The 18,224-nt window shown below is 36.7% G+C and overlaps 1 protein-coding gene across 1 annotated transcript in view; it reads left to right on the top strand.

Moving 5' to 3' along the window:
- The window catches only part of htr4 (5-hydroxytryptamine receptor 4), a 71,105-nt gene extending 54,540 nt beyond the window's left edge, over positions 1-16,565 (top strand). Inside the window, exon 7 of the mRNA XM_066649785.1 lies at positions 16,478-16,565. Coding sequence (XP_066505882.1) covers positions 16,478-16,565 — 88 coding nt within the window. The remainder of the gene's footprint in view (positions 1-16,477) is intronic.
- Positions 16,566-18,224: the final 1,659 nt, after the last annotated feature.

Here is an 18,224-nt window from a genome sequence, read left to right as displayed (position 1 = left end):
AGAAATTATCTAAATTTTTTATGTATGTATTCATCATGACTATTTCCACATAAATAAATGGTACAAAAAAAGGTTAAAGTGCAACAAAACTGAAGATGCAAGATTTTTTTTTCCCAACAGTGAGTATCCATCTTTACTGTTTCACTTTTGAGCGGTACCAGTCATAATTAGCATATGGAGTTGCAAATGATGCTTACACTTGAAATACTATTCTTTTGAGAAATCTTCATGAAGTGAATGTGAATTTCCTTGAAGAAGTTTGCTCGAGGCACCTTTCTTTGAAACAGGCTGCTTGCTCAATCAGCATTAAGAAGATACACTAGGTGTATTCACCACTCCATATCTACTTTTCTCTTACCCCTCTCTGTCTCTTACTCTCTCTCTCTCTCTCTCACCCAACTCTTTTTCTGGTCTTCTGATTTGTCAGTGATAATTGGAGTTTTACTTAACTTTTCACTTCCTCTTTTTATTGTTATAGTGCTATATCAGATCATGTAGTTATTTGTGAAGTTGTATGTTTGAGCTGTTCCTTTGCCATAGTGTTGTGCACCTGTTTAAATTGTTATATAGATATGAACGTAAAGCATTATTTTATGTTATAGGAGTAACAAATCATTGTGAAATTCTAATGTTCTAATTACGGTGTATCCCGCCTTGCTCCCAGTGTTTCCGGATGGGTTCTGGTGGGCTCTGGACCCACTGTGACCCTGAACTAGATAAGCACTTACAGACAATGAAGTGTCTGTAAATTATACCAAATTATACCATTAAATCATAGTTAAAAGTGGTGTATGTCAGTGTTCTCAAAGCTGTACTTGAAAACTTTTATGAGGTGGAGAATTTGTTTTGGTTTGAATAAATTATACATTGGATGAAAAATTACATTTTAATAGCACAATGAAAGATCAGAAGGTGTGGATGTAAATTATTACACTGCCAATTGTAACTTTGTGATGTGATCTGATATCAGCTAAAAGCAGTATCGGTTATCCGTTTTGTAGGCTGGAGTCAGGTTGCCCTTTGAGCTTCTGGACTGTGTGTGAGTGGATTGCATTACTGTAACGTCAAGCTATCATTGATAACCTTTTGAAAATGATTATTCCATTACAGCTTTCAATAGCAGAAACACAGTTCTCACTAGATGAAATGGTTGAAAGTGGAGAAGCTATTGAGGAGCAGCCAATTAAGTGCTGGTTTGTGAGAAAATTACAGTCCAGCGTTCAAGTCTTAAAGATCTTGCTGCTGTGGCCAGAGAGATGTCTTTGTTTAGTGTACACACACACACACATATACACACCTACCCACTACTTTGGACCTCCCATCGTTGTGTACCACCATCTATAACACTCAAAACCCAGCCACTCATTGTATTGTGTGTACAGATGTATAAAATGCTTCTAAAAATGGAGCTGCTGTAGGACGAGAGTGCTTGTTCATTTAAGACAGTGCAATCACAGTCAATCAATCGTCACTTCTCAGTGGAAACAAAGAACGTGAATATACCCTGAGCCGCTCAGATCGCTGCCTGGTTTAAATTTAGCCATACAGATGTTGTGTTGGAGGCTGTGAGTGTTAGGGGGGGAACTGTCATTGTTGTGTTATCTGGGGACAGATGTATGTGTGTTTGTGTGTATGTCAGACAGGAGGAGAGCAAAGGGTCATGATCTTGGAACTGACAACATCACTGACTTTCACTGAGAGCCGCTTTATCGATTCCAATCAGCCCTTGACAAGGGATGCCTGGTCTATATCAAAGCCTAAAGCTGAAGTTAAGAAAAAATGACACTGCTGACCATTCTCTCTGAACTGCAGTGCTCCAGGATCTACCGGCATTTCTAGATACCCCTGTTTTGAAAACATGATAACACGCATGCCTAATAATACTACCACTATTATTATTACTATAATCCACACTAATAATAATAATAATGTTATTTACATAGGAATTTTTAAACATAATAATATAGCTCAAGGGCAGCACGGTGGCACAACAAGTAATGTCGCAGTCACACAGCTCCAGGGACCTGGAAGTTCTGGGTTTGAGTCCTGCTCCAGGTGACTGTCTGTGACACAGTCTCAAAAGCACACGTTGCTATGTGGATTGGTGACTCAAAATGTGTCCATAGGTGTGAGTGTGTGAGTGAATGTGTGTATTTGTAGGACTGGCGCCCCCTCCAGGGTGTGTTCCTGCATTGTGCCCAATTATTCCAGGTTGACACAAACCCATCATAACCTTGAAATAGATAAGTGATTACAGATAATAAATGAATGTACCTCAAGATGCTTCCCATCATATTTAATGAAGACACTAGCATAAATTACTATTTTAGTCCCGTCATTCTTTTTAAGTTTCATAAAGTGTCAATATGTACAGTACTGTGCAAAAGTTTTAGGCATCAGAGATTATGAGATTTTAAAAGTTATTTATCTGAGCAGTATTACAAATGTGTATTTGCTAAAAACAAACACACAAACAAACAAATAACAAATAAGACCTAACAATAGAGTAAAACCAAATAACATTATTCCAGTGAGTGTGATATGCTGTGTGTGAATGTGTTGGTTTAACTCTCCTTGTGGCAGTCTGTATTATTTGAGGTTATTATCCAATACCTAGTTTTAGCCGTTAATAAATAATGATTTTAAATAATGTGTGCTGCTGATTTAACAAATTCATGCAAATCAAGGAGAATCTGAACAAAACAAAAACTATGTTCAAATTCACTCACACCCACTACTTTATAGAAAGAAAAATTACCTTTATTTTTTTTTTGTTTTATATTATTATTTTTTGTATTTAATGTTATTATATATAACTTTATACAAGCACCACACTTAATTAGAAAACATTAGTTTAAATATATATAATTATCTTAGGTGCTTAAGACTTCTGCGCAGTAATGTATGTTACAAAAGCTTGATTTAATAATGATTTAATAATGACAACTTTAACATAAATGGTGCAGGGTTTCTGCAGTGTCACTGGATAAAGTAGTTCTGAGTCTGACTGATTGTTTACTCAACCCAGCTTTTCTCAGCATCCAGTATTTAAAGTGTCAGTTACAGGAATACCCATAATGTATAATTTGTATAATTTTACAGGCTCCTAACCATATTCTTATGACTTATGAATGTCTGCATAAATTGGTTATAATAACAAAAGTATGAAGACTTAATTATTAGGTTATTAAATATTAAGGTAAGGTTTAAATAGCCTTTTCTCCGGAGAGAGAATATGTTTGGTTTTGTTTTTCTGAATGTAAACATAGGTACTTTAAACTCTATGACAGTTCATCTTTTACTGGGTATCTTAAAATCAAAACAAAACATGGAGGAAACACATGCCCCATGTTCAATGCACTCTGTCCAATCAAGATAATGTATCTCAAAAATAGCAACTTTACAAAAGAAGGGAAAAAATATCTTACATTTCAATGGAAGTCAATGCAAAAATAATTTTAATCCAAGTAATTTTGGAGCATATCTATTGGTCCATTCATCATGACATGTTCACACGATGTGAAGGTGCTGTGTTCTGTTGATGTAGTAAACAAAGAATTTATCAAAATGGAGATATGTTTGTCATTGATATGTAGCATGCCTAATTCTAACTTTGCAGAGAAGTTCAAATACATTAAGAAAGTAAAGAAAGAGGAATTTTGTTTTAGGTGTTAGCTGACTTGCCTGTTAGTTCTTTTAATGCACACATGCTTCAGATGACATTGTAAATATAAAGCAAAAGGAGGCAAATTTTCAAGAAGTGTGCCCCAAATCATACATTTCTTATACTATACAGCACTAGGATGTTGGTGGATCTGAACCAATGATGAAAAATAATTTGAAGTGTAATCAGCAAAATGTTGTAATCAACAGTACTTTCACCTGAAAACCTGTTTTAATCTTGCTTTTCTCTTTCAACTCGAACTGTAGAAAAAGGGTGTCATATACATATGTTTTACAATTGTTTAGCTATTCCACCATTATTTAAAGTGGTGCTATATGAGATATTCCTCAGAACATGCTCAGTAGCTGCTTTGTAAGATAATTGTATTTGTCTTGTGCAAATATACACAGTCAAATGAACACAAAATGATCTTTCATCATTTAGTTTCTTTTCATACAGATTAAATCAGAATCCAAATTACATTTGTTCATTTCTCTACAAAATGCTGGGTTCAATCAGACTCAACAAAGAAATGGAGTGGGTGTACAAGTATATTTAGTGTGTAAGGAAATTTCTGCATGGCTCCTTTTATCCTGATGCTTCATTATCCTTGCTGTGGCACAAGGAGCTTTCATTATACTTTGATTTTATTTGAAGTGAATGAGAAAATACTACTGTTGCATTTATAATCTTTTTCTTCTTGACTGCTCCTCCATGTATGGAATGCCTAAGTGGCAGGAAAACCCAACAAAGGCCAGTAAAGGAGTCGAAATGTGTGGTGCAGATAGCAGCGCCATTTACAGAGCTATAAGCATCTTGGTTGTCATAGCTCTTTGAATGGTACTGCCATATGTACTGAACTACCACCAGCACGGCCCACTTTGATGAAGTTTGCAGCTTTATTTTTACATTGCATGTACATTTCTGAGTATACAGGGTAAGTATTGAGGCTACATGATATGGACGTAGAAGTGATGTGCAATAAAGTTGCAGAATATAACAATGATGATATAAGATGTGAAAGCAAATTAACAGAGTATGGATTTTTTTTAAAGCAGATCAGTAACTGTAACCACTCCTTGAAATGACAATATTATATTTTGTGAGACTGCAAGAATAAAATTAGCATTCTTTGCTCATATGTGTAGGCCTACAAAATAAAATAAAAAGTTTTTAAAAGTTTCCTGTGACAGTAGCCACAATTTCTGAACACATTTTATGCTTAACCTTTCTCTGGAATACCCATCATGTTAAATAGCACTGGTTACCAAACTTAAATGTAAGGCTGGGCAAAAACTTTCACATTTAATCTGAAGTGCAGTTTCAGTAATAGAGCACAGTGTGCATCAGTATACTTTTAACATGGAACTATAGTGTATTTTACATGGAAATATAGAGTGTAAGTCAGCAAGAGATCAATGCTGTCCCTGCTGTAAGGAGTTTTATTGCAGTGGGAAGGAAAGATCTCACACAATGCTCTAAAACTACTGAAGGGCTGAAAAACTTCTATCAGCAAATTAACTAAAATCTCTCTCTCTTTTTTTTTTTTGTTTTGGTCTAAACTAAATTGGGAAATTTGTAAAGTCTGATATGTGACAAACAACAAAACAACACAGACATTATTGACATTATACTGAAAAAGTTATTCACATAAAGTAAACAATGTGTAACTAAGTAAAATGGAGATTAATTAACTTCCTATTGTACTTGAATAGAGATAAAAGTATCACAATTTGACAATACTCAAATTCAAAATACAAATTCAATTTCCCAAACTGTTTGAGTAAATGTAGCTGGTTACATTTACGACATCTCCACTGATGAATACCAGTTTGACGTGAAGAGTTGATCATACATAGGGTTTGAGATTTTTTGTTCTCCATTCTCAAGTTTACTCTCAACCCCCTGTGCAAATAGATTAGTGGCTTAGAGCAATGGATCGATAGAAGAAATGTCGAGATGACTCGCAGCAAGCAGTCTAAAGTGCCCTGAAGTGTCTTAAGTTTAAAAAGAGAAATAAACCATATAAAAACACTTTAGCTTCAGCTGACTGCATTGAAATCTGACTTGCCAGGCCAAGTCAAATGTTCTTGAAATTTATTGCCATTTGTGTCAGCATTATTTCTTTTTTACCAGCCTGTAAAGTGAGACCTGGAAGCTAGGTCTATTATTAGCTACATCATGCTATGGAAGGGCAATCATTGCATAAAAAAATGGGCACTTTAAACAATCCTACCCAGGATGTCTAAGATGGATCTTTTTCCAACATTATGTTCAGTTCTCTGGGTGACTTTGACTCTAACTTTTAAGTGGTCTTATTTATTGATTGTTGATTTTAATAGGAGACTGCACTCCCTTGAGCCTAGACATTGCCTTTCATAAAAAGTGCCGTTTGCCCTTATTAACTCAGTAGTAGGGGTGCTAGCATTTGGCATCTTTGCACAAAGCAATGCTTTCAACATTTTACCCTTTCCTTGTGTGAACTAACAGAGCTTTAGAGCACAGATGTGGCATATCAGCTTTCAAACACAAAAGTGTTTATGTTGAGAGAAGTTTGTGGTCTTGCCGTGTTGTAATATGCCGCTGTGTGGTCAGTCGTTGGTATGTGCTCTTTCCACTCTCATACATGCAGTACGATGCAGCTGCAAGCACTGGACTGAGCAGGACTAAAAGGACGTGGATCCAGCCACAAACCCAAATGAAAACCAAACCCTCAGAAAAACTGATCAATATAGTATTAGAATGGCACTAAAACATTGAGTTTTGAAAGAATGATTTATTGTTTATAGCTCACTTCTTGGTTGTTCTTTGTTGTGCAGCATGATAATAGTTAATTACAATGTGTGTTTATCTCCTGTAATTAAACATGTGTGTATTGTCAGAGGATTTAGAAGATTTTCACACCAGTCTGTTCAGGCTATGCTGATGCTAATTTCTGCTTGTTTTCTCTCCATTGGCCTAATGGAATATAAACCGCATATTGATGGCAAGCTATATGTCACCTGATGTTTATAAGCTCAGCCAATATCACTGAAATTAATTTTAAAGGCAGACTTAAAACAAAAAAAAAACACTTCTGCCTCTCTAATTGGATGATTTTATAGTCACCCTTGATCTTGTTTTTCTATCTCTTCTAAAACAAAGACAACATAGATTGATTGTGTTAACTGTGTGAAGCAAAGCATGTGCAGAATACATTTTTCTGGAATAAATATATAGAAAATATGTTGAGTGTTGAAGGACTGACGCCCCCTGCAGGGCTTCTTCCTGCCTTGCGCAAAGTGATTTCAGGTAGGCTCCGGACCGACCGCGACCCTGGACTGGATAAGCGCTTACAGACAATGAATGAATAAATGAATGTGTGTTCAGTGTTTCAGATTACAGAAAGAAGCAAAATAAATGAACCAGATATGACTTCCTCCAAAAATAAAAATCTTTAACATAATTTATATTTTATAAGCTGAACTTGATTTCCTGCTTGTCAAGAGCTTTAAAGGGGACATATTATTCATTCATTGTCTGTAACTGCTTATCCAGTTCAAGTTCAGAGCCTACCCAGAATCACTTTGCCCAAGGCAGGAACACACCCTGGAGGGGGCACCAGTCCTTTACAAGGCAACACAAACTCACACCTATGGACAATTTGAGTCGGCAATCCACCTACCAACGTGTGGGAGGAAGCCGGAGCACCCGGAGGAAACCCACGCAGACAAAGAGAAAACACACTCCTCACAGACAGTAACCCGGAGCGGGACTCGAACACCCTGGAGCTGTGTGACAGCGACACTACCTGCTGCGCCACCACGCCGTCCTAGGGGACATATTATAATGTATATTATATAACATATTAGGGATTGGGTTTTACCAACCCACAAAGTGTGAAATTAAACAAACCAGTCAGTTTTTTTTGTACGGCGTGTCTAAGTAAGAAAACATGGGCTAAATCAAAATTATTATTTTGTGCTGCTTCTCATATAAAGTGCAGAGACTTAGAGTTGCACCGCGTCCTCATCTGAATCTCTCCGATCACAGTGCTGGACTCATATTGAGCTCAAAGTCAGAACAGACACAATGAGCACTGAGAAATACGATTATTGATTCAATATGGTGAAAATTAGGACAAGGAAGAAGGAGAAACCAAGAGAAAATGGTTAAAGAGCTTCTGTTCACTCCTGTTCACTCCTGGGCTCTCACGCTGAACTGAGCTGTGGCACATTCTCATTAAAAGGCACTGAAACCAGTCGTTGTGAACAGGGCTGTTTAGACAGGATAAGAATGGTGCTGGGTTGTTTGGTTCTTAAGGTATTTTAACCAAAGCATCTAACAGATGTTTCATTAAGACCCCAGGGAACTGTGTTAACTTGTGGAAAAGGTGTGTAATATGTCCATTTAAGTATTGTTTATCTGGTGTAAGAGTTTGGTGGTCTTCCAGGTTTTTCATGGTTGTTAGGGCTTTAGTAAATTTAATTTGCCTTTCCCTTTCTTATGTAAGTGGAATGAAGGATAGTACATTTTACAGAGCACTGTACATAAATATTAAAAGCTTTATGATAAGAAAGAACACAATATATGTAATTTCAATCATATGTTTGTCTGATTGCCACTGTGTTATTGACAGACCCAAGACACTTTAGTTTACAAAGAAGTAATTGAACCGATGATTAGCTGCATTAGGTCTAAATTTCAGTGTGGAATGCTTTAGATGTAAGTTCTTTGCAAATGTAATACGTTTTAAAGTACACCTAATGAGATTCAGCCTCACCTTTAAGGCACATAGCAGCAGATTCTGAGAGAGTTCAGAATCACTGCATATTCACTAAATGGAAAGTCAATGGCTGGTATTCAAGTGTGAGAGCTCCTGCTTTTACTCTGTAAAAATACCTCGGTATGTCATGAAAATGAGTCTGTAGCTCAGTGGTTCAAGAAAAACAGCAGGTCTAAGTACAGAAACACAGGAGCCCTGCTGGTTAAGTGTGTTTCTGCCTCTTTATGGAAGCAACCACATGCGTGAAAATATGGGAACTTGAACAAATAAAACAGACATTTATTTTATTCTGTGAATACAGGGATCTGTGCAATGCAATGTTTGTTTGAGGTGCAGAAATGAAGCAGTAGAAATAGTGTTGTACATCCATTAGCAGCTTTGTACTGTGTGAATGACAGAGACAATATGCTTCCATTATTTGTGGACCCATTTATCACAATTACTGCACAGTGTAATGTTGTCAGATTGTGTAAATGTTAAGAGTATAAAAACATCATGAAAGCAAGGCTGATTTTTTTTCATTTACATGTCCAAACATTATATAATTGTTGTAAAGTATATTAACAGTAATTCTGTTAAATCAGGAGCTGCGGATACATCACAAACTAATGCTCATATGCTGCCTTATGCATTATAAACATTGGCTGGGTCACATGAGGCAGTGTGCAGGTATTCTCAGGTAAACACCAGCTGCTTGACTGCACTCTGTGCTGCTCTGATGCCAAGAAGGCAAGAGGAGTGTGCATATTATCTTTTTCTTTTCCTAATTTTTTCCTCAAAGAGTGGCCTCTTTACATTCTCAGAGAAAATCTTTTAATGGAAATATTATTCACTCCTGTTTCCCTCTTACATCAAATGCCTAGATGTTTGGTGTTTGCTGCTTTAGATTTGCACTGTAGTCGCAAAGTTAATATGGATATCAAGTAATGAATATCCTTGTTACACAAATATCTGGGTGAGAGATTTCCATTACATTATCCTTATAGCTCCTGTGTAAAAATAAAGCAAACCTCAGCACCAAACATGTTTTGGCTAATCAGTTTCAATACTGAATTATAATGGTTCTTTGCAGTGATGCTACAAAGGATCAATTTCCGGTTCAAATTTATGTTCCAGAGGCTTTATTGCTTTCAAAAACTGAGATGTCCATATGTGAAGAAGTTTTTATTTTATTTTATTTTTTTCTAGGAACATCTTTAAAAGTGCTAAAGAACATTTGTTATTTAAGCCTTTATTAGATCTTCTCCCTTATATCATTTTCAAATGTTTATATATATATTTTTTCCCTGAAGCCAATGGACACAAAGGACCATTGGAGTTCATTGAACTAAATGTGGGGGGCATGGTAGGGCAACAGGGTTTGCCTTGGGGTTCTGGGCTCGATCCTGTGCCTTGGGCCACTGTCTGGGAGGAGTTTGGTTTGATTTGTTCAGGATGGAGGAGTTACAGAAGATGATGAATGAATTACACTGTTGATCTTGGAAGAAATGTATTTGCTATCAAATTTGCTAACACACAGCAAATTCTCCAGTGTTAAATGAACGCTATTAGTGTTAACTTAACACTGAGAGTGTCTAATTATTACACTAACAGTGTTAATTTAACACTAATAGTGTTGATTTAACACTGGCGAATTTGCTGTGTAATGATATAATGTCCAGTGATTCCAAGTAGGCTCCGTACCTTTGATCTTGAACAGGATGAAGAGGTTATGGATAATTAAGGAATTAATGAACTGATTGTGAATAACAATTTTAAGTTTCTTTGGTTCTTTGAGTAAAAATATGATGGAAGGTGAAACATTTAATATAGAATGTTTTGGATTTATTACAAATTTTTAAAAACATTTTGAAGAACCATTTGTATAATTTTGTTTTTATAAAAATGATAAATGGTTCTTCTATGACATTACACAGAAGAATCCCATTGTGACAGCTTTATTTAAAAAAATTTACCTACGTTTTCTTTCGAGTCTGGTGAGCTGTGTACATGTCTGCTTATCAGGAGACGTTTATCAGCTCTCTGCCATGTGTTGGGCTATTTTTGGCTTGTTGAGTGATAGAAGAAAACCCCCCTGCTGCTGCTGTCCATGTTTTAACCATGGGTCTGCATTTGGCCAGAAGGGAGGCATGTAAACATTTATTACAGATTTCAGTCAGGTTTATGTACTAGAGAAATGAATCACCCAAACAGACTTCTCTCTTTTCCTGTTCTCGATTTCTTTTTCTGATCACTCACACGTTGACATGCATGTCAGCATCGACAAGGACGCTCACTTTCAATAAAGTGTGCATCTCATAGGTAAACACAGTCACTCTGCTTTCCTCTCAGGGCCTCTCTGAACTTTTCCTCTTCCATTCTGATCTCATTCTCTTTTCGGTTCTGTCCTCATATCCCCTTCTTCCACTTGAAAATCTGCTCTTCATTTTGGATGGCAAAGCCATCCAAAGTCAGTTCATGAACGCTCCACTTATGCTGTCACTCAGCTCGTAAGCAATCAAACCTTTTATCTTTGAACACATGTGTGTGTCTGGAACCTCATCCGGTTCTGGGTAAGAGTTGTTTGAAGATATACACAGATGGCACCATGGAGTGAGCCAGCTGGGTTCACAGTGTTCTCGGACACTCAAGGCAGTTGAGCCCTGGTCTGATTATGTGGCTACCTGTTGAGGGATATGTTGTCGAAGATGTGTTGGTTGCTGTTGAGAAGATTCGCTCAGTGCTGAACAATAGGAAACACCTTATGTATCCTTACATTGGATTTCACACAGTACCTATGTGGGTTTGACTGCGTTCATAATAATAAACATTAGCTTTAAATATTCATATTGCATCCAATAATTGAGGAAGGTGCATGTATCTTTAATGTATTGATGTGGAGCAGCAAATACATTCTCACATAATTTAGATTTGTTTAAATATGTTTGCCCTTCTTCAACTAAGATAATTGATTCACTCGTTTATTTTTATATGCATCTGCATAATTTATGCATTAAAGCCTAAGGACATATCTTAACAGCTTTCTTAAATGGCTGTTTTTTTCTCGACCACTTTTGAAGATGTGCTCTAAAAATATTTTATATAACAGCTTGCTACACATACCTGTCCAAAAGGTCTGGCCTGGTTTCCATGCCGGCTGAACAAATGTTCTCACGCAACAGTACTTCACTAATAAAATGAATACAAAACACACTGGGCATTCAGGGATTCACTTGATGTGCCGATACGGTTGCTTTTTCAGCTTTATTTATTTGGTTCGATTGTAATTACCATGAAAATTGTACGGTGATACAGTAAGGTGCTTGTTTTAATGGTCAGCATCTTTTTCTCAACTATGGTTTTGTGTTGTTTGGTGATGCTGATGTTTGTCAGCATGATACAAATTAAAGTTGAGAATGTGAATAATGGTTAATTGTCCATAATGGAGCTTCTCAGAGCTGTGTTTGCAAGATAAATGCTTATTGTAAAATATTCCACCTTTCTATAAACATTTCCCATACTTTCCAAAGCTTTGATTAATATGATTAGGTGTTTCATTTAATGTGAATGATGCCCACAGTGCTGCTCTTAAGGAGAAATATTTTGCATTTGTCTTTCATCTGAGAAAAGGCCAGAAAGCGTTTTGTTGACCTGTTTGTTTCAGCCTCAGTGCTGATTTCTCTTCAGTAAACAAATGCCCAAGGACTTGATTTCATAAAGGGAACATGAGTGTGGGGGCAGCTGAATTTGGATGCACTATCTGTTCCACATTTTGGTCCCCTGCCCTTTTCAAAGTCAAGTTAGTCCCATGGTGATGTGTAGTGATTGTACTGCAAAATTAGCATTTTGCCCTTACTGTGAAGCCCTGTTTGAATGAGAGCTTCGGTGGTGTAAGTGAAGGAGAATATTATGCTTGAGATGCTGCTGAAATGAGACTGCTTTCACTGTCTCTGGCCCTCTCTCTTGTGCCCCTGTGTGAACTGGAACATGTCTAAGTAGATGAGCTTGTAATAGATTGCCTACCCTCTCCTCCCACTAAGTAAGCCTGAAATTGCAGATGGTATCATACTGTGGAGTAAGTTATCTTGGTTTGCCTTGTCTTGGCTAATCCCAGCCTTCTGCAGCAAGAGAGAATTTTCCCTCTGTTTCTCCAGCTTAGATTGCGTTTCTACTCTCTCTGAAATCAGAGGGCTGGTTGCAAACGGCATCACAAGGCAATCCTGTGGACAGATAAGAAAACCTTATAAATGAAGTTTAGTGTCTCCTTGCCTTTAACAGACCACACTGTGTTATTTTTTAACTTCTCATTGTGCTGTTTTATGTCCACAGTGCAACATCTGTAATGTATCTCACTTGGAGTAGTAACCTTACTTGAAATCATTGACTCTATAAAGCTTTGACATTTGTGGGTTTAGTTCAGTGGATTTATGCTTTTGTTTTTTTTTAAACCATCCATGTGTCAGGTGACAGACGAGTGTTGTTTTTGTTATCTAAGTCTGTAAAAGACACGGAGGAAACTGATCATCCTCCAGTTTTTTGCTTGTCCTAGTTTGGCCTTTTTCATGGTTTTTTAGATTTTATTCACAGCTGAACTTGCTTTTAGTGCTTCTTAAATCACTTGGCCAAAAAACAATGAAAATAAAGTGTATTATAAATGCACTCTGTTCTGTACACGTACTATACAACATTCGTATTTGTTTGCTATAAAATATATATTTGGCCATAAGCTGGTAAGATGCCACATTCAGTAAGTTAACATCATTGGCCAACAGAGTATTTGAGTTTTTATAGGTAGTATAGATAGTTTAATTTTTAATTAACGCAAGAGAAAAGGTGAGGCAGAGGTGGGAGCAAGTTTGTCCACTGCAGAAATGACATGAGTTTGGAGGGTATATAGGGCTTTGGGTGTGGTCCTTCTGCCAAAAGTTTTTTATTATGTACTCCAGTTATTATCTGCAAACACATGTCAGTTTAATTTCACTTGGAAAATCAACAAAATGTCATTGGACAGGGGATGTCCAGACTTTTCTCAGCCTAATCAGTTTAACCTGCCAGCTTGCACTGTAGATAAAAGGAGTGTTTGTGTGTGTTCAGACAATATAGGGCCGCAAATCAGACATCAGAACATACACAACTGAAATATAGGATATGGGTGGTTTATGTGGTTACCATACTGACAGTTTCACTTTCTTTATACTGAATCTTTATGTTTTGTATGAATAGCCATACACAATGTTCATCAACTGGCTGCTTATTTATGAAGACTTAAGCTACGCCATACTGAAATGACTGTGAAATTTGGGCTCAATTCACATGAACAGGGTAAATGTCTTGAAAGCTATTTCCACCTTTTCGTAGTAAGGGAAGCCCCCCAGAGAGAGGTTGATGTAGTCTGTGCTGTGTTGCACTACAGATGGCCTTCCATGGACAGTTGGAACAGTAACTGGTGGACTTGAAAAGAGTGACTGGACTTTAATGATGTCAGTGAGGAAAGAGTGAAAACAAACACACTATCTCTTTCTTTCTCTCTCTCTCTCTTTCTTCCTCTCTCTCTCTCTCTTTCTCTCTCTCTCTCTCTCTCTCTCTCTCTCTCTCTCTCTCTCTCTCTCTCTATCCCCTCTTTCTCTCACTCATTCTCGTGCCCTCTTTCTCCTTTGCATCTCACATGCTGACTTTACTCTGTGGGGTTCAGGGACACACAGCTAACACAATCCACAGAAGCAGAGACAGCACAAATGCTGACACTGTTTATGTGTCTGCCACAGAGGCCCCTAGATATTCAGCTTTAAAGACCGATGTTTTTAATTAAATTCAGTGCTGCACAGACTCTTTCTTAAGAACACTCATATGTTCACATGCTTGTTTGCTGACTGGGGCACCGAGGGATTCAGACAATTTATCAGCTAATGTTCAGAGTGAGTAGAAAGGCTAGTTAAAGCACCATTACTTTAAAATACATTTTAGACATTCACTACTGTGCAGACAACAGAGACACTAATTCTTGATCTCAGAAGATGTTCATTATAGGACAATCCATTTGCATCAGGAAGGGAAAGTTAACGAAAAAATAAGTGTAACAAATGTGAGTTTTAAACAGATTTTTTCAAAATCTTAATGAAGTGAATGAAAATTGAATGAGTAATGAGTGGTGTCTGACTTTTTCACAGTACTGTACAAACATAAATAAAAATTAAAATAGCATAAGAAAAATAAAGATACATATAAAGCCTAGGCTCAGAGTCGGAAAAATAATAATAATGCTGACTTGGAAATTCAACACGTTTACAGCAGTTCTTTATTGTACTGGAAAATCTGACATTTCAGTTGACATTCATTGTAAAAGACTTCAGAACGGCCTGGCGTTTTCCCAGTGTGCAGTTTTGTGCAGACGTGACTGTGTAGATCAGGACCTCTACAAACAGTACATTGTTGAATAAGAGAGCGGCAATGTGGCAACAATTCTGCTTTCTGCTTCACTGAAGAGCTGCAGCACGTTTCCTTTCTGAATCCCGGAACATTAGAGATTTTTGAGGGGGTGAAGGGTTTCAAGGTAAATTTCATGCCCAATTTCTCAACAGGAATTGCCTTCGGTTTGCTTGTTTATCAGAAGAGTTTGTAATGATTTTTTCGAGTGCTGCTTCTAGAAAGAGAGAGAAAGAGAGAAAGGGGGGTAAAAGGGCATTCCATAAACTTCATATTTTGGCTCAGAGGACACCTCAGCCTCAAGAAGTGCTCGGACTGGGCTGCACATAGGCCTTACTTTGGATAGAAGCCTTTTATTAATTCTTATCACAGACTTTATTTCCTGACTGTTCCAGCTCAAATGAAAGGGTTATCATCATGTCAGGGGTATTGAAATCTGCAAATGGCCTTCAGGTTGCTAGGAGAGACATTGATTCATTCCGTTTTTTAGTAATTAGCCCATTACTTGCTAAAGAATTTTCCTCTTCTGTCTGATTCAGGGTTAAAGGAATCATTGAAAGGTCAGATTTTTTGCATTAAAATAGCTTGAATATGCTGTAACAATGTCTTATACCTGAAGGAATTAATATTGTAGATTAAAAATGTAGGTTATTTTATATCAGCTCCTCCATCATTCCTCTTGCTCTATAACGATCAGCATATATTTTATATTTAGTGCTGTATAATAGGATGCATTATCTGTGAAGCATTAAGGAAACACATAATGGACACTGGCACGGCTTTTACAGATTTACATGTGTACACATCAGCTTCATCAGGTTATCAGTATTCATCCTTGATTCCTTGGAATGTACTTGCCATGTCATTGGCAGCATGCAAACCATCTGCAGTTTTATAAATATGCAACATCCTTGGATTCCCTGGTGAAAGTCATGTATGTTTTTTATGTTTAACCATAAAAATGACTATTGCCAACTAACTGAAAAATTATGAATAAGACATTAGAGATTTTTTGTGATTTTTGTTGAACTACTTGTTTTATTCAGAAACTGTTTTTCTTTTTCTTTTTCTTTGAGATCTTACTACAGCCATGTGAGTATTCTTAGATGAAATGAGTAAAGGGTTTAGAAATAATCCTGTAAATTCACATTTAAAAGATCTGGGTAAATATTGAGTTCTTCAAATACAGAGTGATTTGTTTATGATTACAGGCTACAGAATGTCCCTCAAGGGGAAGTCCTCTATTTTCACTATTTCTGCATAATTAAATGGTTCAGATGTAAACAAATGGATTAGTTGTATTCTGATGTGAAATATGCCATCATAGAGAAACGTACAGAGTTGGAACTGGTCTAAAACTTCTACTGCCACATCACAGAACATACATCTCAGAAATAAATGTATGTAGTATGAAACTATTGAACTTTAACTGTGAAAAAGGGCTTTGCAACTGAAGTTTACTTACTCTCTTTGTGACTTCGCTCTCTCTCTGATTCAGGATTGGTTCCCTACAGCCTCCCATTTCGTTTCCAAATCTCAACAACAACTGTCCAAGAATATGTTGAGTGCAGCTCAAAGCTAGAGGTGCTGCTGAAATGTACCATAGCACTACAACTGATGTACTTTTCTCCCCTTTTACTTCTTAGGTACTCAGTTCTTAACAATGGAAACCACATTGAACAGGAAAAACTGTCAGTGCAGAATGACACAGAGTCACAGGAATCCTGCTTCTAACCCCGGCTTCCACTTCCATTAGGACCAAGACTGGAAGGTGCCATCCCAGCACATGCTACCAGGCCTGAATGACGTCCTCACATAGGACAATCCAGGAACAAATTACTGGGAGGTGGACTAAGACATTTAATTCAAATTCAAAAAGTGAACAATGTTGCCAAAGGTATTTGATTTTTATTTTTTATCTTTTTTTGGATGTAATTATTTCTAATGTATAGGAGTGGTGGTACAGTGATCTGGTATGTTAAGGATATTCTTCGGCTCCCCTACAACTGCTTCTTGGGAATTATGTGGCTAAAACCAAAACATCTATATTTAAAATTTGTAACATTTGTGAGGAACTTTAAAAAAAATGGTTAGTTAAATGTACAACCAGCACAACAGTTCTGCTCCGAACAAGACACTCTGCTAAAATGTAGGGCATTGGTTTTAAACTGATATAAACATTAGTAACAGTTATTTGAACAGTACAACTCTAAGTGTGATTTAAAAACATACATTTTCTAAATCCCATCCACTTAATATTTAGCAATTATTTTATTGACTTATTTCAAAATTTTAAATCCACTCTAACAGGCATCTAGGTGTTTGTTTAGATATCACTGAAAATGTGCCTTTTGATAAATAGATTCCATAAAGGTGGATACTAAAATGAGAGGTAATTCTACCAGAAAAATTAAGTTGAATAAAACTGAAGCGTTCTCTTCAGTGTCCCTAATTTCTCTGGCTCAATTGGAGCTTTTGTTGTTAATATTGTAACTCCCAAAAAAGGTCTAAATGAACACTTAAAAACAGTGTTTTTTTTAGCATTTGTATTGCGACAGGTCATACAACCTTCATAATACCTTCATAGGCCAGCTCTGGTTAGAGCATTTCTCAAACAGTCTTGGAGCACAACAGTCCAGCTAAAAGCTGAAGACATACAGTATAGTGACTATATTAACTTGGTCCAGGCTCTGCTTTGTTTACTTCACCAGGCCGTTATTACAACAATCATTTCCATTCAATGCATCTTGCTAAGTTTAATTTATTACAGTAAACCCTGCAGTAAGCTCAAGTGCCATCACTTCAAGATGAGAACGGGAATGGCTTTTATGACCAATGCCACAAGACTGATTCCCACATATTATTGGCTATTGTAAGCATCTTTGAGTTCTTGAAAAGCACTATATAAAATATAATGTATTATTATTATTGTTGTTGTTTTTATTGCTGTCAGAATAAAACCTTAAATCTTTCATTTTTGACATAATTTGGAAATATAAGCTACCCTTTAGATTATAAAAAAATCATGATGAATTATACAAAATTAATTGTTATTAATAAAATTGCATTCAATAAAATATTTTTGTTAACTTGCTTTAATAGTTAATATTATTGATTAATTCTCCTGTAAAGTCAGTTAACATGCTTGGGAAACAAGGTTTTGTTCTTACAGCAATGATTTCCACCTTTTGAATTGGTACAGGACAAACCCACATACAATGGCTCCAAACTTTAGGATGATCTAAATAAATCAGTGTTCACATATTTGAGCAGAACTAAAATTCTATCAAAGGAATAATGAATTGCAGTCCTTCACCAGGAGTTAGTGATGTCACTGAATGCCTCATTAGATCTTATCTGTTCCTCTAGCACACCAGCTCAGCCAACACCTAC

Source organism: Hoplias malabaricus, chromosome 17 (genome assembly GCF_029633855.1).
Source record: "Hoplias malabaricus isolate fHopMal1 chromosome 17, fHopMal1.hap1, whole genome shotgun sequence".
Taxonomy (NCBI): domain Eukaryota; kingdom Metazoa; phylum Chordata; class Actinopteri; order Characiformes; family Erythrinidae; genus Hoplias; species Hoplias malabaricus.
The sequence above is the reverse complement of the archived record's forward strand: the minus strand, read 5'-3'. Positions and strand labels throughout refer to the sequence as shown.